The sequence below is a fragment of the Chlamydotis macqueenii genome, chromosome 10 (assembly GCF_036417535.1).
Source record: "Chlamydotis macqueenii isolate bChlMac1 chromosome 10, bChlMac1.mat, whole genome shotgun sequence".
Taxonomy (NCBI): Eukaryota; Metazoa; Chordata; class Aves; order Otidiformes; family Otididae; genus Chlamydotis; species Chlamydotis macqueenii.
Window position 1 is genome coordinate 15183767 of NC_141565.1, and position 25211 is coordinate 15208977.

The 25211-nt window shown below is 47.0% G+C and overlaps 1 protein-coding gene across 10 annotated transcripts in view; it reads right to left on the reverse strand.

Annotated features, from left to right (window-relative positions):
• The window catches only part of CADPS (calcium dependent secretion activator), a 212558-nt gene that overhangs the window by 10893 nt on the left and 176454 nt on the right, over positions 1 to 25211 (reverse strand). For all 10 annotated transcript variants that reach the window (XM_086755865.1, XM_086755861.1, XM_086755864.1 and 7 more), the window contains 4 exons: positions 20659 to 20733; positions 19527 to 19610; positions 14611 to 14643; positions 11403 to 11510 (listed from right to left, as the gene is read on the reverse strand). In XM_086755865.1, the coding sequence (XP_086611991.1) occupies positions 11403 to 11510; positions 14611 to 14643; positions 19527 to 19610; positions 20659 to 20733 (300 nt within the window). The remainder of the gene's footprint in view (positions 1 to 11402; positions 11511 to 14610; positions 14644 to 19526; positions 19611 to 20658; positions 20734 to 25211) is intronic.

The following is a 25211-nucleotide window of genomic DNA, read 5'->3' on the forward strand; positions in this document are numbered from 1 at the left end:
CTTTATTTTAACTTTGAGTAGCTGGTAGGTTTTTTTTTCCCCTCTGTGTGTAAAAAAAAAAAAAAAAGGGGAGGAAAAAAAAAAAGCAGCCAAACCTGGTAGCACAAGCTGACACTTTTGTTTTCGCATAGAACAAATATTTAGTATGATTTTAACTCTAATTTGTACTAGAGGGAGACCTGTCCGGTTTTAATTAAATTTAAGGGACATAAGGGCCACATTTAAAAAAGAAATGGAAGCTTTTTGTTTGTGTTAACGCTTGTTGATAATAATATATTGATTGTCAATTGCTAAGCCCAAAAGATTAGTGTAGTAAATACTATTATCTGAATGCCACAAGTGAAGTGCTAGCTTCCCGTCCCTGCTTTTCCCTTTGTGAGGCGGTTTGAATCACTGGTTGTTATTTATACATTTTCTTTGATAAAACCAACTTGTGTGGCTGATTTTTTTTTAAACCCTGCCTCATTAAGTGCATAATAGCATTTATGTGTGGGGCTTTCTGCTTTTTAGCCTTTCAGGCTTAAGCTGATATTCCTCTCTCACAACCATGTTTCAAAACTTGGGATGTTCACAAACAATTGGATACGCACCAATATTGTATATATCAGATGCTCTCTTGCTATTGCCAGAGACTCGAAAATAACAGAACATTATCCGCAAAGCGTAAATAAATAGTTACCGTTCTGCTACGCTGCCGCATGCCGGATAACAACACCGTCCGGTCATTAGGTAGCTTTTCTATGGCACGTAAGTCTTTAAGCGCGTATACTCTTGTTAGGTATGCAAAACTCCACATCGAGTAGGGCTTTTGGGGCAGCTCTGCGGAGCACGCAACGGCAGAGCACCGCGGGGCTGCAGCCAGCCCTTGGCTGCTATTAGAAGGTAATTCCCCCTCAACTCACACACTTCTGAAAGCATCTTCTCTTTCAGAAAATAAACCTAAGTTTTAGTAAATAGATTGCGTTGTGCTAATTTAACTTCTCCATGGGGTCTTTGGGTTGGTATGTTCAGAAAGAGAGCACACAGATCAGAAGTATTTCGGATGTGTGAACTCGTCGCCAAACTCTGGACTCTGTGCTTGCACCCTGCCCGTCCGAGCAAATCCTCCACCAACCGTGCTTGGGCTCTGCCTGCGCCCGGGCGAGCCATCCTCACGAGAGGCAACACGACCCTCACTTCCTACAGTAAACCTCTCTATTAAACTCTACGTTAAATTCTAGAGATCTAGTAAAGTGCTAACAATTTAACAAAAATCCCCTGAAACCTCAAGGTTTGTTTTTTTGTTTTTTTTTCTTAAATTTTATTACTTTATTCTCTCAAAGCCTCGTGAATCTGTCTGGAGTGTCCCAGGTCACACTCACACTGAGCTATTACTGAAATAAACGGCTGCACTGTGTTTTCCTGAGATTTTTCCTATCACTATAATGCCATCACTGCAAGTACACGCAGTGTATTCAACATCCACCCCAGTGCTGTGATTTCTGGATGCCTCTTACTCTAGTTTATATTCCTTAATGATGAAATTTCATTCACACTGACAATGTAGTTACAGGAGGAAGTTACAAAGTCAAAGGGGCTTGATATTAAAATAATTTGTATTATTATTTAATAAAGTCACAGTCCTAGCATTGCATAATAGGGTTAAGCTGCTAGCCAGTGCAACTCATCATCTGTCTGGGATGCAAATGGCATCACCGAATTACATTATCTTCTTTTTCCCCCCCTTCTCTTCCCAAAAATAAATCACAAAAAAAACTTTGAATCGCCTAAGAGCTCTGCCTTCAAACAGGGAAGAGAATTCAGAATGGAAGCTGAAGCACAGACGCAGGCGCATGGAAGTGCTGCATGCTTTTTGCAGTACATATGGTACCTGAGATCACCCACTGCTTGGGGATCTCGGCAAGAGGGTGCGCTCAGGCTGGCGCTTCACCCTTAATTGGCTCAAAGCTGGACCCGACGGGGCTCGGCAGGTCGGTGCCGTGGGTGTTAATGGGAGGGAGGCGCGGGGCTCCCTTGTGAACACGTTTGCTGCGTGCGCTGGTGGGATCACACAAATTCCCCGCTTGCCAAAGGGGCACAACTCATCCTGCACGCTCCCTGCTGCAAATTTCTCTTGGCTGTTAAGCCAAAATAATTTTATTCCATATATTATGCCATATATTTTGGGGAGGACAAGGAGGATCGATATCTTTCACATCAGTGGGGCAATTAAACATGCCCAAGAAGCTAATCTCTAACACTCCTCACTTTCAGTGCTGCGTAAAGTCAGTTAACACCTACACCACACTGCGGTAGGTGCAGGTTTGTTTACTTTGCCCGTCAGCGGCTTTGCAGGCAATCCGTGCGCTCTCATCACACGAGCAAAGGTTTCCCTGCTGCAGGTACGCAGCCAGACAGAGCCAGAAAGGGACCTGCAGATGGTACCGCCCCTTCACTGGAGAAGGAACAACTCTGAGGCTGGGGATACAACGGCTTGTACTTACTCAGGCATTTCCAGGCTGCACCTCAGGGTGCTGTACCCCGCTAGCCAGATGTCAAAATCTCTGCCCGTGCAAGAGCCGCATACTTGCATCCCTGGCAGAGGTGCAGGCAGGGTAGGTGTGGGGACGAGCCACAGGCTGGACATGCTAACGTCTCCCTGAGCTTTCTCCCCTAGGGAGGATCTCATCGAAAGAGCTACCACAGCGTTGGCTCATTTCCTCCTACAGCCGGGGATGCCCTGGTCCCAGCACACCAAGGTTTGCTGTAAGCAAACACCAACGCCAACCTGTGTGCTGACAATCTCCAACTAAAGCCCAGCCACGTGCCGAAACACTAGCTCTGAGGAGCGCAAAGCCCTCGAACCATGTGCCGGTCAGGGCCTGATGGAGGGCAGCAGGCAGAGAAAACCCTGAGGGAGACCTGCATGGAAACAGCTGTTTATCTATGGCAGGGTGCAGGGGGGGATGAGGTAGCCAATGCTCACTGTGATCCGGGAAGGAATCCCGCTGACATCGGTCCTGGCAGCACTTCTAACTCCTCTCTCATTCACAACATCCTCAAACCAGGGACACCCCATGCTTAAACCTGCAGGTTTGCAGGCTCAGAGGCTCGGCAGGTGCCTCCTTTCCTCTCTGAGACAGGACAGCCCCAGCCCCTGGGCACTGCATTACACGTCTGCAGAAAACACTGCCTTTCAGGTACCAGGTAAAGCGTCTCCGGGCTACGAGCATCCTTGAGCTGAAGGACCCTGCCTTTAGTGGCTGTGCTGACAGGCAGCATCCCATGTACCTGCTCTTAACGGGGCCCTGGGTAAGTGGTCAGGCTGGCTCGGGGTGCTGGGCCCTCTCTCCCTTCGCTTCGCAAAGTGCACAGCGTTTGCTGGGAACCATCAAATAAAACCCCCAAAATCCTGGATTTTGCAGACCTTGGTTTTCCTAAATGAAAGAGCTTCTGCATAAAAAAAATACAAAGGTACACACACACACACACAAAATACCACTTCTGTATGGATGCCTGTTTTCAAATACTTTTTTTTAACCTATAAAATATTCTCTGCTTATTTCCATTTTTCAAAAAAGAAATGAAGCTGACACGTTAAAATCTGAGTTTCTATATAAAGCAGCTTAGTAAAAACACAACATCCACACAGCGTGCAGACTTTTTCTATCCCAATTCTAGGGCTCTGCTAGTGCAAGGCAGTGTTGGTGTAACTGGATGCAAAGTTGCTCAATCGGATGCAGTAAGGTAGCGCTATGGAACACTTCAATTATACTTGTTATTAGGATTAATTGAAAGTCCTCATAAAGGGGGACTCGGTAGACTTTAGCTGGCGCTTTTATAGCCTGCAAATTCAAAAAGAGAAGCTAGAGGCTGCCAGGGTATCATTCCTGGGGTTACACACTGGAGAAAACGCGCTCCCTGCCCGAGTCCTGCTCAGCATTTTTGAACGCTGATATCATACATCCAGGGCGAGGCTTAGAGGAGCTCCGGGAAAGGAAAGAGCTGCAGATCAAGAGAAACGAAGTGACCTGGGACGGCTAATCTCGCACGCACTGCTGGCTGGCACAGGCAATGGCAGCGATTGTGTGGGGCTGGATTGCAGGGAGAGAAAAGGAAAAGAGGGATTGGAGGCGCTGCTGGAAATCAGACAATTCCCCATTGTCCGTGCAGGGGCCGCTGGCTCACCCCTGTGTGCGCCGCGAGTTCCTTTGGGCAAAGGCCCTTTGCACAGCCCGGAGAGAGGGAGCAAAGCCGCCGGCAGCGGGGGGCTCAGCCCCGCACATCTGCGTGCACCGGGATGTCCCGACCCTTCCCACACTCTCGCACTCCCAGACTCAGCTGGCACCCACGTGGAACGGGGTTCTCGGGGAACGCCAACACCTTCAGGCTCTCCTTCCTGAAAGCCCACAAGATTGGAGCTTCAATTAGCCAAGACCTCTTAAACGAAGCTGGAAGGCAGCTTCAGCTCAGAGCGTACTGTGCGACGCGTACGCAGTTACGAACACACACAGGCAGCAGAGAGGCTGCTCGGAAAAAGGCTCTCTCTGGATCGAGGACACCTTGCTGCCTGCAGCACAGTGCCATGGCACCTCTTCCCCAAAACCTACCTTGGCCACTCACGTCTATCGGGAAATAAACGATCTGTCACTCAGCGCCAGCCCTACAACAGAAATCTCTGACGCTCAAAAGCACTGTGCGGATGATGTTAGCAAGCCTGTGCTGACCTTAACGTAACAGAGCAATCAGTCTGCCTTCTTAGAATGATTAATGGAAAATCTCCTCTGGAAAAGAAATCAAATTAACTGTCTTCAACCAAATGTCTACTGGAACACGAAAAGCTGTTCCAATAAAGACATTTAGGAGGGAAAAAAAAACCCCTTACAAGCATGTAAAATCCAGTGACAGATCTAGGACTTATTTTATTAAGACTCTCCCTAAAATAAATTAAATGGAGCCTACTTAAATGAGCACTTCAGGAAAGAAACCTCGCTAAAGGGAATGTGGGAGAGGCAGGAGGCCGCGCGCGAGTGCATGCCTGCGGCCGCGTGAAGCTCACATATGGGAGGATAAAAGGACGAGGGCTCGTCCGTGCTAAGCTCTCCCTGCTCCCACGTGGCTCCGAGATAGCATGTGGGAAGAAGAAGACGCTGCAGAAGGACGGTGCACGCTGTGCCGCCTCGGGACAAAGAGAATTTGTCCCTTCCTAGAAGACACACCGACAATTGCTATCATAATTTTGTTCTTTTTTCCCCAGCAAAGGTCCCTGCAGTGGGACTGACTCCAGGCCCGGGTCCAAGCCCTGCCGAGCCAGCCAAGGGCTGCGACAGCCTCTGCGGCGAAAGCTGCGCTGCTCTGGCTCCTCCAAAGATGCTTCTCCAAAGATGGGAGAAAAAAAAAAAAAGCAAGCTGCACTTCCTTGGGATCAATCTGCCTAATTGTCTTCATTTCACAACTCACTTGGGAAAGGTGGGGAGAGGGGAAAAGAAAAAGAAGAAGGAGAAAAAAAAGCAAAAAACAACGCTGAAGAAATAGCTCAGTGGAGGCCATATCAGGATGGGAGTGGGAGAGAGCTAGTGCCCTAATGAGCAGTCTAGCTGCGTAGGAGGGAAACAGGTTGTTGTCTGTCTAAGAGAAAGTGGTGAGCGCGGCTGCAAGCAGATATGAGATGGGAGCCCGGCGCACAGTCTGATATCCGCTCTTCCCCTGATCCCGCAACCCATCCTCCTGTGAGTAATCCTAACTCGCAGTGAGTAGCTCCACTGACTCACAACCAGGCTTTTGGGTTCGAGGAGGGGAAGGAGAAGGGAGGGTGAGGAGGGCTCTCTTTTAGCATTTGATTGTGCCGTGTAAGCTTACACTCTAACAAGAAACGCCGTGATCCTGCAAGCACGCTTTGAAGGAGCTGCCAAAATCCAAGTGGGTAACTCCGCTGAAGGCAAAAGCTTCAATTTTAAGAATAAGCGAATGCCTAAGTGTCTGCAGAGGACTCAGTGAATTAACCGATCTAGCTGTCAATCTGTGTTTTGTAATTTTTCCTTATACTCAGGTGTGATTATCAGGCTCTGCATCAGTAGCTACTGAAACCCTACACTGGGCTGCCGGGGGATCCTCCAGTAAACCCGTGAAAAGTGCTCTGTCAGGTTCCTGGAAATCTGTATACGGATTTTGCTGAAGTCTGAGACTCGCACAGTGCCCTGCATCCTCATTACTCAATATTTCCGATATTCAGAAGTCAGCTACCAGCGAGAGCAGCCACCTTTGGAAATACAGTCCTGAGCCGTGTGCTCAGGCCCGGTGCTCCTGCTGCTCTCCTGGCTGGGGAAAGGAAATGAAGATCCACCAGCTGCAACATCAGCCTTGGGTTATCGCTGGGGCTTCCTAAAACCCACCTGAGCTGAACCTGAGGAATGGGACCTGGCGCTAGTGCCCCAGCCAAGGGCCTGTGCCTCCCCGAGGGTGCTGGGAAGGAGATGATGGCTCCTCTAACATTTGAGTTGTGGCTTCCCCTTTGCTGCTGGGAGAGGACCTGGAGTGACTGTTCCTCTGCACCGAGGATGACACAGGGCAGAGCAAACGCCCGGTCTCCCCCATCATCCTCCCTGCTATGCCCACCTGGACCCCGTCGATCTCACCCTGCCATCAAGACAAAAAAAACCTGCCTCTGTCTTGCGAAGACGACCGGGCTCACTTTCTCATTTCAGGAGAAAATACTCCGCCTTGTATCCCGGCTGTGACACAGCCCTTCGAGGAAGCCGAACACACACAGTGACAGTGAAGTGGTAAAACTGCCTTCTGCAAAAAAGCACCGTGACTACCGCCACCTCCGCGGGCTGTATCACTGCGTGATTAAGTTCTTACCAGACTTTTTGGTAAAGGCAACCTCCCTGATCTGATAACTGCCAAGGACAAGCCAAATACGCAGGGTCAATCTATGCACATTTAATCCCCAGAAGGCAGATTAAGTGTATAATTGACCCATATAATCCATGTATCATCTCCAGTGAAATGTTTTCTATGTCCGGTTTAGGCAGACATGAGGCCCATAAGAAAGCGATCAGAGACACAGTATTACCATCGCAGTGGATTTCATCAAAGTTAGAGATGGCTTTTTAATCACTGATCTCAGAGGCTGCTAGATTTAAGCAGATGAACTAGCACTAAGCACATCTGTTTTAATCCTTATCTTCTACTCAGGCTGGTGTCTTCAAGAAGTACAAGGAGGAAAAAAATAAATTAATTTTTTTTTTAGTCCTCGCAATCTTAGGAGCTTCTCTTGGTGTTTTGATCTCTCATATCAAAAGCATGTTTTTGTTTTTTTTTTCGGTAAGATATTGAATTAATCATCAGAGAGAAAAATGCCATCTGCGCTATTTAGGGACTGCATCAGGATGCTGGAATTTGCAGGATCTCGGGGAGCTCACTTGACGTTCAGCAGCCTTTTGTGTATGTGCTACTCGCCTGTGGCTGGGAGGAAATATTCATGCTCCTTTTTACATTAGTGTTTACCAATTTATGAAGAAGAAAGGTTGGCATTCACACTATCTACTAGTCAATCACAGACTTTCTGGATCACATATGCTCTGACGGGTTGAAACCTATACTGTGAGTATCTAAGGGCGTATGTAAGATACACACACGCACACACGTATAAATAACTTCCACCAAAGGGCAAAACCCTTACAAGTAAAACTCCCACTGCCTTCAAACAAAATTACAGATGTATAAACTCTGATCCTCTGAAATTCTGAGTGTCTCAAGCAAAGCGGACTGAATTTTGCAAGATTGGTCTGAAGACTCGAGATCACTCTGAAGATGTTTTCCCAGGTTTAAGATACACCTGCCTGCCTCTGCCTCATTGTTCCTTTAAACAGTCACATTCTGCATGTCAACTATGCCTCTTTTCTGGGGAAAAAGTGATCAAATTTCACTCTCTATCAGGTACTACACGGAGTTTGCCATCCTTCTGCATTGCATGCAAAGTATCACAACAGTTTAAATCCCAAAGTACGCAGCCATGCACAGAACACAGGGAGTGGATGCTATGATACTATTCTGAAACTCTTCTGTTACCACTGCTCTCTACCAACGGGCCTTATTACAGTGTTTTAGCTTTAAATGTTATCAAATTAGTGAGCCAGGCCAAGTAAATAAGTCATGTTACTCTGCAGTAAACAGCACTGCCAAAAAGCTAGTTAGGTTTTGATTACCAGCAGAACTCCACGATCAATCTGTTCATTCAATGATCCCAAGAATACAGATTTTTAAAATTAAGATGACGCTATTTCAGGGTGGGGGACAAAAAAAAAACCCAAACCCTGACTAATTTGCAGAATTAAGAGGATTAACAGACAGACCACACAGAAATATTGCAATCATCTTCTGCAAACATCAGTATCTCCCAAAGAGCATAGTCCTGTTCTGCAGGTGCAAGCAGGGCACACAACGCAGGGGAAGAGAGATGGTTTCTGCGCTAAGAAATCATGCCAAATGCCAAAAAAGATGCATTAACCGAGCTTCTGTTGGGAGATGGCCTAACACACTCTGCAGCCTCTGCTCCTGGGTGGAAACAAAGAGGGGAAAAGAATGGAAACGCTGGACAGGACTGTGGAGAAATGTGGGGATTAGGAACATCCTGGGAGCTGTAAACACCGCCGAACGTGCGATAGGCAGCCTTGCATGGTGCACCTCTGCTCCTGCGCTACTCCCCACCACACAGAGTGGGGATTTAGGCCTAAGTAGCAAATGTCTCTAATGTGACCCCACTGAGAGTGAGGGAACTGCCTGCAGGCAGATTTAAGCTGTTTACCTGTCATTGCTGCACGTATTAACATGTAACGTCCTAAAACTGGCCTAAGCTTTCGGCTGTGGTAAGCCAGCATTGCTGCACCGAGCCAGCCTTGAAAGCGTTAATAATCTCATTGCCTGGAGAAACTCCGCAGCTAAGAGGATTGCTCCTCTGCCACGCTGGGGGAAGTGAGAACAAAATCAGGCCCAAGTCTAATTCAGCATCATAAATACCATTTCTGATTACTCCTCTTCTCTTTCTTATTAAAAAGGTAGCTAGCATATAAAATGTCCTCAGAAAATAAAACCATCGGTGCAGAGACCAAAGAAGCTTAAAGATCCCGTGGCCGTGCTGCTTTGCTGCGTTAGGTGAGGAGGGCAAAGGGTTGTGGCTGAGACCAAGCTTGGGACAACAGTGTTACGCGTTTCCTCCTGTCCTTACTGAAACGTAAGCAAACACAGCACCGATTTAAACAGGGTCTGGGCCCAGGTGACCCCCATGTACTCACAAACCTTGCTGCTACTGACCCGCCAGCAGCACCTCGGCCATGCTAGAGATGACCTCAGGAGCAATTAGCTTCTTCAGCTGCAACCTGGCAAACACTCAAAACATAATTCCAATTTTTGAGTGGCTAGGGCTCTGCACATCACCTTCTCTCCTTGCAAACCAAGGGCCCTGAAGCTTACCCCCCTCATGGACGGACACTCATGTATGCGAGACACATGCGAAGACACCAGTGGTACTGGGTCCCAACACGGCCCTGCCAGTGCAGGGAATGGGAACAGGAATGGGAATGGGAACAGGAACGGGAACAGCTCCCACACGCTGTGTCAGTGTGGGTCAGAAAAGACCCACATTTTACAGCGATATAAAAACCCTACTCTGGATTATTTTATTCCGCACAGACTAGGGAGACTTGAGGAAAGCAGAGAAGGAAAGAAAGGTTTGGCGCTTTTTGCTTTCCCCAAGGTAGCCGCTCTTTTTTTTTTTTTTTATGTCAACTGTTAATTTGTTTAAAATATGGCTTGGTAAAACTAAGTACGAGTAGATCAAACTGAAATAAATATTTGTGCTAATTACAGCCTTCTGAAAATTGGAAATAATGGCCCAAAGGGTACAAACACACCAACTGTGAATCATAGGGAAAGGATGAGGGAAAAGGCAGTGTGGGCATTGAAAAGAACAGTCCAGATGAGCTCTGGAAATTTAACTGCTCATGGAACAAATTTCAACACAAACGAGCAATGCACTCGCAGGCCCGCTGCAGATGGAAGCGACAGTCTTTTGTTTTGTGTTTTGTTTTTTCTCCCCATGCCTGCTTGATGGGTGATTCGCGTCTGGTGCTCCGCGCTGCAAACTCTCCCCGGAGCGAGCACGCGTGGCGCCCGGAGGAGGCACTGCCGTGCTCCGTGCATGAATGAGGCATTCTCAGTGGATATGGGTCATGCTAGTAGATGTACACAGTAAGATTATTTGACTCTAATTCATGCCACTTGATATAATGTGATAAAACATTTGACATGAGAGATAAGTTCCATTTTAATCCGAAAAGGTACGGGGGAAAGAAAGAGTGGGAATTGTAAAGGAGGAAGAGGTTTCTAAGGGACAGGTAATGCGCAGAAAGAGAGGTATTGAGTAAAGGAGGAGGTTGGTTGGGAAAAAAAGCAGCTTTCCCTGCACACTGAGGAAGCAAACGAGCGAGTAAAGAAAGCGAGGAAGGTTGTTACAGTTCCAGAGTTGGAAGACTGAGAAATGGCACTGCTGAGAGATGAAAGGAAGGAAAGTAGGAACAGAAGCTGCTTCAAACAGAAATCGATATATGGACAAATACCCTAAAGGAGACTGAAACACTAATGCTACAGGCTGGCCATCAACAGAAAACCTTCGCTATGGAACAGCTACGAGGACAGAAAGGCTATAACACAACAAAAGCAACAGAAACAGAGATACTGGTTAACATGCATCCAAATCCAAAACAAATGGGCATCACAGGTCACTGTTCTCTTACAGTCCAATAAATTTATATTGTGCAACAGAAAAATAGCTCTGAATGACTGGGTCACTTCCTACCATGTTATCTTCATCAAGGACACCACATCTCAACTTTATCTTTGGTGTCAGACACCACAAGATGGTCCTCCTGGAATACAGAAGTCCATCCCTAATCAGTTCTGTTTCAGTTAGCTTTTAAAATTAAAATCTAGTATGCTCAATTTGCTGTCAGTTTTGGAATGCTTGTCAATGAAACACACTGCGAAATGTGCAGAAGAGATGGCCCTTAGCAAATGCATCTGCCAAAAACCCGGCTCAAATTTTAACAGTGAGAACAATGACCAAGATGTTCTGTTACAAAGAGATTTTCCACAAGCTTAAACATAGTAAAGGGCTCTCTGAGAAGATGCTGTTCCCTTAAAATCCACGCACAGACAGACCAAGACACAGTAGACTAGAGTAGAGATTTAAAGCAGGCAGAGAGCAGATACGAGCCTTAGTCAGAAAGAAAGGAAAGATTTATTTATTATTTAAAGCTATAACCAATAAATTTTCTCAAAATGTGACTTATCCTCCTGTCTTATTTTGTCACATTTTGGGTCTCTCCTGCTTGGTGTCCAAGGAGGAGAAGGCATTTACTTACATCAAATAACCTTTCTATATACATCTCCTCATTGACCTTATCACGCAGGACATCCTGAGAGTGGCGGACAAATGTCACATAGGCATCAGCAACATCCATCCCCGGCTTCTGCATGGGGGAGAGAAGAACAGAGAGAGAGAGAAAAACATGAACAGCGGCGCAGGGGGCAGCTCCTCTATGTAGCCTCATCGCTGCCTTTCCTTATCCTCCATCTCCTACTGTCCTCCTGCCATTTGCGCTTTTCTTACCTGACGGATACCAAGTCTCGCGGCTTTGTGCCCCATGCCCAGCAAAGTCCTGTATGCTGCACAAGATCATGCAAAGAAACTTGCTCTTTCTCTTCTTTTGCCTAGAGTGAAGCTGGTCAGAGGAATAAAACTCTTCCTTGACTTGCTGGGAACTTCCCCCGACGCTGGGAAGTTGTCTTGCTACCTTTGGTGCTGTTGACCTAATGAGTGGACCAGCAAGCCAGGCTGTGGATTTGTTGTCTTCTTGGATCGTCTTCTTTAAGCAAGCCCTCTGGTTTCTGAGGGAAGAAAGCTAATGGCCAGAGCTGGGCTCTTGGTTCTTCTTCTACGGTGTGAGGGTGTGTGCAGCAAGCAGCTGGCATTGCAGGAGGCATGCCAAAGTCACCTTTCTTCTTCTGTTTAGACCCCTGACTTTAGCTCACGTTTAGTGCTGCTCTCAAGAATAAAACGGGCAAATGGTAAGTCAGGGAATGTATATCTACATGAATGCTTATGCTGCTGCTAAACTGCAGGAAGCCTCCCCGTGCTGTCACATCTCTATGGCTCTCTGTAGAATTTAACTGATTTTAAACAGCAACCTGCAAGCGTGCAAGATTTTTGAGATAAGAGCATTTCTTTAAAGAAAATGGGAACTGAGGCAGGTGGAAGGGAAAATACTTAAAAAAAAAAAATCCTGTTTGAGTTCACATTGCTTGATATATTGGAATCAAACTTACCTCAAAGAAAACCCATTAAAATACTGTAACATGAGTCATTACAGGAGCTGCCACAAAAATCTTAAATTTCCATGGCACGTTGTAAGTTTGTTAATAACTACTGTCATTAGTTTCCATTACTGTGATTTACCTCAGATCACAGAGTATCATTTCTCTGCAAGATACGATTGTCAGCCGCTGCAAATTGAAGTTAGTTAACACATCTGTGTAATTTCCAGGGTGAAAATGAGGACAGTTTGGAAAGCAGTAGGAAGGGAGTTTTTTTTTAATACAAAGCAAACAATTATCAAGGCAAGGGCCAGTGTTTGGCCCTTGGGAAGCCAGTAACATTTCTTAACACCTACTGCAACAATGACAAGGTATTAATTTGAAAAACAATGAGGACAACACAAATGTGGCAGTAGTCAAGTGTTACACTTTCAAGCAATTTTCAGTACGCGGATCGTGCCCATTTCAAGGTGGCATTAAACGGATTGGTTTGTACCCAGACAATGGCAACGGCATTTGTGGAATTAGATTTAATCGATGGTTTTCTGTTCAACACTAGGATTTCCCCTCTGTCCTCTGGTCAAAGGTTTTTCTTTCTCCTTCCACTGGAAAGGCAGTGGCTCAGGGACCACGGGGTGGCCTCCTGCAAAGGTCTGGGAGCTGTGCAGGGCTGGTGGCTGACTTCATTAAATATGTTGAGGCTGTCAAGGAAGCAGTTGTAACATGGCTTCCTTTCCAGGGGGAGGTGGGGAAATGACCAAAAAATAAATTAGAGGAATGATTCTTGCTCTATTTTACCCAAAGAACCGGAGCATCTGACTGGCTGAGGACGGGAGTGGACCCCGCTCTTCCCGCTGTGGACCTCCCAAGGGTGTCCCAGGTACAGTGCTTTTGGAAATGCTTGAAAGGGTTAGGTAGCATTTTACTGAGATCACTGCCAGGAACGTAGAGGTCTCAGACAAGGCCACACTTTGCCCTAAAAGCTACTTAAAATAACTGTTCTGTGCTCAAACTCCTGACAACTAAATATTTAAGATGCACTTAATCAACTAGGAATTTCAACTCAGCTCTAGGGCTAGAAAGGAATTCTGAGTCTCTTCCTAATGCTCTCAATGTCTTGTTTCTATTTTGTTTCTATCTGCTTCTATTGCTCCAAGACAACAGGATGCCAGTCTCTGCATTGGGATATTTTACACCAAGTAAGACCTCTCAGTGTTCAAGAGTTTGTCTTTTCCATGCTGGGCTCAAGATATGATAATTTTGTAGGCAAGGCTTATCTTGGGCTAAAGAGATGGAAACACCGAATGCAGATGACGTGGTCCAAGACATCTGATAAGTTCGTCATGTTTTCATGTGAGAGCATGCACAGCAATAGCATCTTCATTAAATGTACATATATACATCATACATATAGGTCATCAAACTCAACTGAGTTATTCTGGATCTACACTGCCCAGTCTAACTGGATGCAGGAACTGGTGTGGTATATTAAGATTTACTCTTTTTTTCATTTGTAACTGCTCAGGATCTTTCTGCCTGTAAATGTTACAGTAACCCCTAATTCCAGCCAACATTCATACATTACACTTCAACTCAATTTAAATGTAAATTTCTGGCAAGTTAAGTGCTCTATCTAAGAATGTTAAGGGCTCTTTTCCTTATGAATCAAGGTCTAATTAGAGGAGACGATGCACAGTTTTCCTATACCAATTACAGAAAAATGGAAAAAATTATTTTCATTAACAATTTCCCAAGCACATGTTGCTAGCTCATCACCATTTCCCCAAAGTAATAAAAAAGTCATTTTCTGAAAGAGTAAAATAAACCAACAATTAGAAGAACAAAAATAAAATAGATTAGCTAATGTGTTAGATGTGTGTTGGCTCAGTTCTAAGATGTCTGGACCTTTTTGTTTGGAAATTATACTGTATTTGTACAAGTCCAAATGAAGAATTAACAGAATGCACTGCTCCCTTTTTTATTTTTTTTTTAAATACGATTCAAGCCAATTGCATAAATATGGTACCTTTTTGACACCATCTGCAAATTATTGCCTAAACAGCCTCGTAGGTCTCCACAAGAGGGTAACTGCTCATTATGAATATCATGGAGATATTCTTTCCAGTTCAAATGTTAGAAGTGTGAAGGCCCATGGTTCAGTCTTGGCTGTTAATGCATAACGTGGGTTGCTACACATGCCACAAACCAAAGCACGATGCAAATTACTATGACAGAAGTTGTTTAAATTGTGCTTACGGGTACATCCACGTATTTGGAAGCAGCCTTCACCTGTAAAAGGAACAAGAAGAGAGTTTACACCACCAGTACGTTTTCAGGTCTTTGCTTTTTCTTTAAGCACCTGTAAGAGCTTCTCCAGCCAAGATCTGGGACAACATAATGCTGAGTAGGGGGAAAAGGGGTGATAAAAACTACGTTTCCTGTCTAAAAGAATAGGCAAGGGTGATATTTTTGTTGTTGTTGTTTTGGAGAGGTAACTTTACTGCTGCTAAAGCTCTAATAGCAACAGATGATAGTGTGGGAGTTGTGCTTCTCCCTCTTCTACTTCAGTGAGCGGGGGAAGATGGGCTTCGTAAGTAGACATCGTTATTTTCTTCAGAGGCCCCATTCTCCGCCTGATGCCACGTGTCTTCAAAGGATGCGCGTGTCCCTCCCGTTGGGAGCCACACCCCCGGGACTGTGGGAGCTCTCCCACAGCGGGGGCACAACGGCATGGTGAGGCTGGCCGGCAGCCACACCAAGGCAGCCACGAGAAAGCACTCGAAGGTCCCTAATTTTGCCCCCTGCCCATAGTCCCAGTCGCAGTGTGCTTCCCCCAGCTCTGCAGGCTGCAGCCTGGGACATTATTTTCCCCTTTTTGCTGGCCCTGACGCTGGCAGGACCTTGCAGACTGTGTTGGGGCAGCATGCTCGTGCCATCCTGCAAAGAAGCATCCCAAAGCTTTTCTGCTTCCCAGCCTATGAACAGCTACATTAAAGCTTCCTATGATGTCTGTTCCCCTTTTAAAAGATGTTATTCGAAGGAGGGTATCAGAGGGTGGACGCTGCACTCCGCAGTGTCTCACAAGCTGGCGGGCACTGCAAAGGCTCTGAATTTACTTTGTCTCCGGTTTGTCATGCAGCAGGGTGCCCATCACCAGGAATATCAGGGCCAACTTTTCCAACTGAGCAGTGCCCAGCTGGCCAGAGAGACCTTTTTCCCACTGCAGCATAAGGCACCGTGTCTAGAAAGAGTACGGCTGGGATTTTCCACAACGCTCCTGCTTTTAATTAGGGTAAGCGTTGCCGGCCATCTTTGTTTGGGTGTAAAAGCTCACCTGCTTTTAAATATTTCTAAAGCTACCATTAAAACAGCCTAAATATAACACGCACACAGTTGCATCTTGGGATGAATAAATTATGTGTCCCGAATGAGAGAATGAATGTATGTGTGAGACAGAATGTGAGAGTGGGTGGAAGCACTCATATGGTGTGTGTGGGGGGTGCATAATTAAGCACAATGAGGCGATACAAAAGACCAGACTGGTGGTAATTGCTGAGGTGAACGCTGCAAGCACTGGCAGCGCCCGGGCTGCCGAGCCGGGGGGCAAGAACAGAGGGAAGGGCAGGAGAAGGGCACCCAGCGCCTGCCGCCGCGATGCAACCCGGGGTCTGGCTCTTCAAGGGGCTGGGGGGGGGACGGGGCACGTCCCAGCGCAAGAGTTTACAAAGGAGGTAGCAAAATCAGCGCCAAGCCCTTGCTCCTGGCGAAGAGCGAACGCTTGCCTCTCCTCCAGGTATCCCCGTTTCCAGCCGGCCGTCTGGACACCTTGCCCTTTCGCTGCATTTATCCTCACAACTTTCTTGGGAGGTAGCAAAGCGCTATCCCTCGCTCCTGCCGAACGGGAGTGGAGGAGCCCCAGCCTCCATGCTTGAAGGCGGCTGGAGCCCGGCCAACAGTGGCAGCTCCGGAGGAGCAGGCAGTCACGGCACACCCACGCCGGCGTGGAGCAGCCGCAGGCAAGGCTACTCAAACTTGCTCCAAAAGAGCTCTTTTTTTTTTTTTTTTTTTTTTTTTTTTCTCAGCAGCAAAGCTAAACAACCAGGAGGAAAGCTCGGAAGACGATGCAGCTCCAACGCCCACAGAACTGAAGCCGCTGTCCGCTGCGCCGTGCCATGCACCTGTACCTTCAAATATCACACAGGGCATGAAGCAATGCAGCGGCACCCCGGGAAACCTGCAATCTGAGTGTGGATTTGCACTCTTAGGTCCAGCTTAGCCCCAGCGTCTCAAGCTGCCTTCTTCCCCAAAGCCAAGAGGCGACAAGAATAACTCAGTCGGTTTCCTGCGATCTCCCCTCTCCACCCACAAAAAAACTGAGCTGCTTCTCCTGCCCACTCCCCTTTAATCAGAATAATTACTTGTTTTTCTTTAAACTCAGATTTGGCTACATTTAGTGAAATTTCCAAACTGCCGGATGTTGTGTGATTTTTGCTAGGCTGCCGTTTTTCACAAAGTATGTGACTTTGCCATGAAACGTCTCAGTTTACCACACAAATTTTGCACAGAACAAAAATAAGATCTTTTACTTCTGTCTCCCTCAGATAATATACAGTCTTTAGCTTTAATTACCGTAGGTGTAACTCTCCGCCTACGGAGGCCATCCAGATTAAAGGGAATTTTAGCAGCTGTCATTCCTGTGACTCAGTGGATCTGCACATGCAGACGCCCAGCCAGGGCCTGGGCTGCTGCCGCTGAGATGCACTTAAATGTAGCAACAAACAGGGAAAAAAAAAAGAGTCTGGCCAAATTTAGAAGGGTATTTTCCTCCCAAAGTGCTCTGCAAGGAGAAGTGGCTAGTGAGAATTTATTAGGACAACAGATGCATTAATTTTATCTTGAATTTCGAGGCAAGAATTGGAAATGAGGATATCCTACTAGGTGATAAAACTGTCTGTCACAAGACCCCCTATTACATGTCACTCGCAGAGCGCCTGGAAAACACGCGATGAAAGAAGTCAGTGGAAGGGAGTGGGAGACTAATGCTTTCTAGAGCTCAGCGGCTTGGACCATCACACTTTGTTGTATTTGTTCAGACAGGGAAAACGTGGGAGGTGGTGCAAGCATGCTGAAACAAGAGAGAGATTCTCTATTTATCGTTGCAGAGACTAAACACAGCAAATCACATTACTACTGCAGGGAAGGGAGACTTTCTAACACCAGTGCCAAAGGGGTCGGGGCTGTTCCTCAGCCTCCTCTTGCGGCTGGTGCTGCCCAGTGGCTCCCAGCAAACAAGTGAGCCAAAGCAAGAGACGTCCCTTGCCCAGAGAGGACCAATCCTGCTCCTCTGCAGTGTGCCCAGCCTCCTTGCTGAGAGGAAGGGCTCAGCACCTTCCTGAGGATGCACACACGCCACAACTCGCCCACACAATAACTATGTGGATGCACATCCCTTCCTGACTGGAAACGCAGGAAACTGAAGTTGCGGGGCCAGGCTCAAAGGTTGTGGGGCCATCGGAGCGGGACAGACCGTTTTGCTGCTGTTAAGTCAATAGTGTCTGAAGAGCAGCAGAGTGAGGATGCTTGACCCGCCTCGCATCTATATGCTGCCTCCTCTCAGGCGCCCAGAGTCTGAGTGTGGCCCTGGGGTTCGCTCAGCAATTGAAGGGAGCACCACCCGGCAGCGTAAACATAGGATGTGGGAGCAATGCAGCATCAGCCGAGGAACAGCTGGGGCTCACGGAGAAGGAAGTTACACCATCTACCCAGGCTGATACTGGTATTTCCGATGTCTGAAAAGCTGCCGCCTCCACATCCTCTGCTGCTGGCACAGGAGCATCTCCTAACCCTCCACAGCACTGGAACGATGGAAGGTATCCACCCCAAGCCATCCCCTGCATCCCCCCGAGCAGGGTGAGCGCAGCCCCCGGGCTGTAACCACACACAGCTTATCCTGGGAGAGGAGCTGCATTGCGGGGCAGCGAGTAGGACATCCCTCCTTCCCCTCCTTCTCCAAAGGACAAAGTGCCTCCAGCACACCTGGAAAGTCCTGAGCTCAGATTGAACCCCATGGCAGTTCAGACAAGCTGCCAGACTGGGTGTGCACTGCCTGTGAGCAGTTTCTTGCCTCAGCTGCTGAGCTTTCCTACATCCATTCCTACCATCCCCATTTCCAAACGGGTGCTACAAAACTGCCTCAAACTCAGCAAAACGTGCCCAAGAGTAGCAAACAACAGACAATGATGAGTAGCTAAGACAACTCCTGAAAGAGAGTTTGGAATCTCTTCCCAGTTTGCCGCGCAGTGCCTTCTGCCTCCTGCCCAGTCTCTGTGAACAAGTGAGCAGTGGGTGAAACTGTTACTGCAACTTTCGGATGCACTTGGGTGCATACCTGTCTGTGAGACGAGCTAAGAGAAGCCACGCTTGCAAACAGACGCTCTTGTACACTTTCTGGCATGCATTTTCAGAAGACCTTTGAAAATCGGCTGCTATGTGTTTGTCCCGAGAAGCTGTCACAACATTTCTCTGGAATACAGCTCAGATTGCTAAACCCTTGTGGACAATGAGGCCATTTTTACATGGATGTGGTCCTTGTCCTGTAGTTTTCAAGGAAATATGTAATGGGATAAGCTGTGGATTGGTTCTGCAAAGTCAGGGAGAAATGTGGCATGAGAGGCACCTTGTGCAGCATAACCTCATGGCATTTCCCCCACCTTGTTCTCTTTTAGAAACATGAAAGCACTCCCTAGGTCGCCCTTATTTTGTTGTATACTTCTTAAGATGGTCATTGTTATGGCCAGAAGAATTAAAGGACCTTGCACCTGTCATGCAAGGTGGCAATGAAGCAACTTCTTTAGTTAGGGAAATTGTGTGTACAGTGCAATGATTTTTTTTTTTTTAATATTCATACGCATCCTCAACAGAATAAAGTCCACCAGCCTGAATAATTAGAGATAACTTTACACTGTGCTATAGTAAGATGGCCTATGCATTTTGGGTGTTTATGGACTGTATATCTGCATACAGGTTGTGTATTCATGTGGGTGTTAGAGTGTTCAAACATCAGAGAATGGCAGAATTATTATGTAGTTGATCTAGTCCTGGGAAAGCAGGAGATTACAACTCAGGGGAAAAACAAAAAAAAGGGAAGAGAGGAAAATATTGTCTGTACTTACAGTAAATGACAGGAAAGAAGAAAACAAAGTTCCTTCATCGTATCTAGACAGTTTGGCCAAGACTCCTTCCAAAATGGTGACAAACTATGAAGACAAAAAATACTGCAATTATTTTTCATAATTGAACAAGGGTGTACAAATCAGCATCAGGTTCAAAGAAGTCAGTGGAGCTCTCAGCATTGCCAAAGGAATGGACAACCTGTCCCTGAGCTCAGTGGGCCGGGGAGCGGGGAGCAAGGAGAACTGCCTTTTCTGTGCTACGTCTTGCTGGGTGGGAATCACCCCTCGGTATCGTGGGTGATGCTGTGGACAGGAGGTGGGTGCAGCGCGTGGGGAAGCCAGCACGGCCTCTCCAGATGGGGATGCTGGTGGTCCTTGCTCCCAGTACGCCGTGTCAAGCACACAGCTAGCTGGGTATTCTAGCAGAAGAATCGAACTGGCATATGTTGGCGGATTATGTTTAAAGGTCTCCACTGTATAATAGGGATGACTTGTTCTCAGAAAGTTTGAAACTAGAGGAAAACACACCCCACCATCTTTCTCCCTATGTACCAATTCCCCTCTGTGTTAGTGCAGCACGGCAGACCTACACAACAACCCAAGGGAAATGCTGGCAGCTGAGCTAGAAGAGCCAACTGATGAAAAACAATTTCCAAACAATTAAACCTGACATTTTGGAATGTATTTCCCACTACTGTCACCTCTAAATGAATTTCTTGGAAGAACATATGGCAATCTTGCACAAGACAAGTTATTTTGTCCGCACAACCTTGTGCGTAGGAGTGGTGACCACCTCTGCGTGCCACCCCAAGGTCTACGCAGCACCATTTTGCGGTGCCACCCCCTGACTGCAGCTACCCTCAGTGCCGTGGGGTGATGCTGACCACAGGGTGTTACCCCATCAACAGAACACCCATCCCTTTAAAACCACTGCTGGCCCAGTATGGCAATCCTGCTCTTACACAGTTCCTATCATCAAAGGTTCACCATGAAAGGCCTGGGGGATGTATGATCTTGCCTGTGAGAAACAAGAAGCCAATTCAACATCTTAATGTGTCACATTTTAATGGAAACACATGTATTAAAAATGCAATGTTATCAGTGAATCACTTCACCTGAAGCCGAAGGTTACCTTTGCCACTAGGAGTGTTATCATTTCTTTGACGGTTTCCTCAATTAGTTCATCTATTTTTGAATGGTACTGGTGCTAAAGAAAAAAAAAAGGAGAGGGGGAGGAAAATATTAGCATCAATTGCATGCAAGAGCTCTGTGGTTGTCAGCCCTTCCCTTGGTAAACCACAATATGCAGTAGTATTAAACAAAAAAATTTTGCAGCTTATTACCCTGCGCTCCACTACAGTGGCCAGTGATTACTTACACTTACACGAGAGACCCTGAGTTCAGGAGAATTTGACATCAGTTCGTGAAGCATGGGTAAGCCTTGCCCTCTTCTGTGTGCCGGCAGCTCCGGGAGCCACGTGCACAGGTTGGAGGGGAGGCTTTGCCATGCCAGTGCTCCTAGAGACCCTTAAGTCCTTTTGCTTCCATTCTGCAGGAGTGATCCTGTTCATTTTGCGCATGGATCACACCTGACCAGGAGACATGCCGGCAAGGGAAAGGGGCAGCCCTCACCTAGGGAACCGCAAACCACACAGCCCTTGGAAGGGGAGCGGGGAGGATCTGCCACGCCAGGGGAGCTTGCAGTGGGCTGCACCCTTCCCATCTACTGCAGCAAAGCACCTGAATGCACGTTACACCTTGGGTTCGTCAGGCACATCGCTCAAATTAAGCACTCATTTAAACGCCTTGCTCAGAAACCATAAGAGAGATTAAAAAACCCAAACAAACCAAGAGGAGCCTTTTTTTTTCCCGTGCAAAAGCCAGCAGGCAGTGCAGCCCTGAGCCTTGGGTGTTAGCAGAGCCCGTGGCACGAGCTCAGAACTGGCTGACCAACGCCAGCACCGGCAGCGTCAGCGTTTCTGAGTCTTCAACCCAATTTCTGCACATGCCAAACCTTCCTTAGCTTGGGAGCTCTGATGCAATCAGCTGCAATATGGCTAGGATAGGTACTAAAATACAGTCTTCTACTAATTTAGAAAAGACCTGTTTCCAATACAAGATTTAATTAGTGAAAACATACAGTATATTCTTATTTTCAATGGACTGAGAAAATACTGATTATGACTGCTTTCCAACACAAAACATTTGATTTTTCAGTCAAACATTTCAAGCACTGGTGCTAGTCACTATATTCATTACCACTTGGCATTAATATTGTTTTAAAATGTTAACATCAAATCACATTGAAAGAGACAAATCTGCTTTAAATACTAATCAGACTTTGGGAAGGAAGACTGCAAGGGCTTTACAAATGCTAGATGTTGGTCTCAGTGCCTGATCAGTAGTCTCTGAACTGCTCTACTGTCTGGAGATTTTTTCCTACAACAGTAAAATATTAATACAGGAATTTGCAAAAAAAAAAAGAAAATAAAAGTAGGATTCACTTACCCACTCTTTAGCAAACTTTTCAGATGATTGGGGACAGAAATAAAGAGGAAAGTGCAAAAGACAGGAAAAAGAACATATGAAGGTAAACAATAAATAAAGCAAAATCTTTTAAAAAAAGGGACATATGAGAACAGCAGCATCATGCACAGAAACAATAAGCAATGGAAAATGAAATGTGATCAAAACCTCCTTTCACTGAAATATCAGAGACCGCTACCTGTAGTGTTCGCAGGCAGTAAAACAGGGGGAAGGGAGCAGATTGTACCTAACTGCTGACAGTCTCTTATGATTTTATTTCGCTCCAAAGCGGAAGGCAACCGGCTGCCGAGAGGCAGGGCTCAGCATCGTGGCAGCTGCACCCCCTTCACCTGGGACGGATGGGCCTGAGGGGTGAGCCCGGCTGCAGGGGCAGGGCTGGGGGACCTGGTCCCGGCTGGGGCCACTCAGAGCCTCACCCAGGCTGACGTTGCCGCGCCACAGCCTGCGACCTGCCGAGCCCACTCAGAGGAAAAGACAGACATGGACAAGCAAGTGATATTTGCATTTGCAGTTCCCATTTCCATGTCCTGCTTTGCAGGTCAAAACATACATGAGTCCCTTATAGCAATCACCGTTATGATTAATCTGTTTAACGCAGAGGTAGGGCTGATCAGCTCCCAGGATGGACCTGGCTGTTCCCAGCACAGCTGGAGATGAGCTGTGGGGTGATGGGGACCCGTAACAGCCAGGTACGGGTAGAGGCTGCTGGCATCCTCAGCATACGCAGCCAGAACCGCCTGAGGGAGATGAAGAAGGGGTTGCGCGTATACTGGGGTTGTCTTCCCCGTGATGTTTTCCTTCTGCTGCTGCATTTTCTGTGTGTATGGAAGACCTTGAAACTGAGGATTTAGCTAACTGCTTTTACTGGGTAAATCATGAGTTTTAACTCAAAAATGGCTAGCTACGTGCAAAACAATGCACTGCAAAATGTACTGACTGATGCATTTTCAATTAAAAGCTTGTTTGAAAAGCAAATAAGAGCCCTGATGGAATAAAACCACAGCTCTGAGAGCAGGAGAGGACTCCGTGCATGCACCAAAGCAGTGCTGGTTGGACTCTGCCTGCTCATTCCCATCGCGGCTGCCATCCCTGGGGCAGACCAGGCCTGGTGCCAGGGCCAGTGACCACGCAGAACAGGGCCAGTGAGCCTGTGGGTCCTGCCCTGGGCAGCCGCAGCGACATGCACCCTACGCTGTCGGTGCTGCAGCCCCAGCTCCAGCTCGGGAAGACGAACCTTGGCCAGGATGTGCTTGGAGAAGGCGGTGGATTGGAAAACGACTGCCTGGTGCTGCTTTCACAGATGCCTGGCTCGTAAACTAGCGTTTCCAACAGCTCCTTCTACATTTCTTACGAAAATGCTGAAGGTTAAAGATCGCATAGCTGGTTTGCTTTAGCCAGCGTAGCCACCGCTTCCGATCGAGTTCATCGCAGCTCTCTATTAGCTCAATTATTACAATCCATAATCGGTGCACTACAATGATTCAACTTGACTTTATGTGATGAGTATCTTGCCTTGTCATGTAACAGATTGTGTGTACGTTGTATTTCTCTAAGGACCATCTGACCTTAGATATTAAATAGAAACATACTAGACCAACTGAGAAGCATTTAATATATACATTTATCCCCTTAGATGTATTAAAAATTCAGAGGAAAAATAAATATTTAAGATGGTAAAGTATGTTTACCAAATGTTTTAACAGCTGCCTTTAGAGACAAGGAAATGGAAATGAAATGATGGGTGTTTGTTTCACAGGGTAATGCTCACAAAATGCATTCCAGTATCTGTAAAAGTGAGTGTAGCTGGAGGTGTTCCGAAAGGGAAGGCCTTTGGGATGGGAGGGAAACCGCAGGAGCGAGGTCAGATAATGTGCTGAGAAAGTCTCTGCCCACGTACAGCTTGGATCGTCACAAAAATCAGTGGTTTGTGTCTAATAAAAATGTCTTCTCCAGTTAGGGCTGGGCAAACGTCCCTGCCTGAACATTGCGGTGGGCAACGTGAGCCCTTTTTGCCGCTTTTGAGCCATCTGCAGAGGGACCATGTATTTTAGGAGCCATGTGGCAGCCGCAGCACTGATGGAGGGTCCTGTCAGCGAGTTGGTTCTGCCCCTCCCTCCCTGTCCATCCCTGCCCAGCACAGCTGCAGGTGGCCCTGGCCAAGCTGTGCGGCTGCCACACCTGGGGATGGGGGGGACAGAGGGATCCAGTGATGCACAGACACACCTCCCCAGATTACAAAGGCTCAAAATCCGGTTTCTCATCCCTCTGCTGACTGTCTCATCATTTCCAGCGGGGACTGGAAGAGGTGGGGTGGCATTTTGTCCTTCCCTCATGGGCTGCAACAACAGATCTATATCTTAACCTTTACCCTCCCCAGCACGACCACAGAATCATAGAATGGTTTGGTTTGGGTTGGAAGGGACCTTTAAAGGTGACCCAGTCCAACCCCCCTGCAAGGAACAGGGACATCTCCAACCAGATCAGGTTGCTCAGAGCCCCGGCCAACCTGGCCTTGAATGTTTCAAGGGATGAGGCATCCACCACCTCTCTGGGCAACCCGGGCCAGTGCTTCACCACCCTCAAGGTAAAAAATTTCTTCCTTATGTCCAGTCTAAATCTTAGTGCACAGGTTTAGACAGCCTCAAGAAGAGGAGATGGAGGGAGATGAAATATGGAGTGGCACAAGCGAATGGAGGGGGAGGTAGGAACACTCATTAAAAGGAAGAAAAGAAAAAGGGTGGGTGTATAAAATTCTGCAGCCCTAAACGGTAACTTATGCACTGATAATTTACATCTACTTTACAGGTCTATTAGTTCAGCTATCTGTTAAAAACCTCATGCCCAACAACTGCTGCTTGCCACAGGAGTTAGGCTGTCTCCGAGCTGCCGTACCAAGCACCTTGAAGCAGCGCAGGCAGATTTACAGAGCTAATCCTCCCTACAGCGGAGAAACAACCGTGCTGCTGCCCGCTCCCCTCTCACTTGCAATTTGATTTGGGCTGAATATGCAATGTGGCTGATGCTCAAAACTTTGAGGAAACCGTGGCAAGCACAGAGCATCACAAGCTGGCATGGAAAGATGCAGCGAGTGCCTGGTCACACTCTATGCAGACGCAGCTGATATTATCAGTCTCGTGC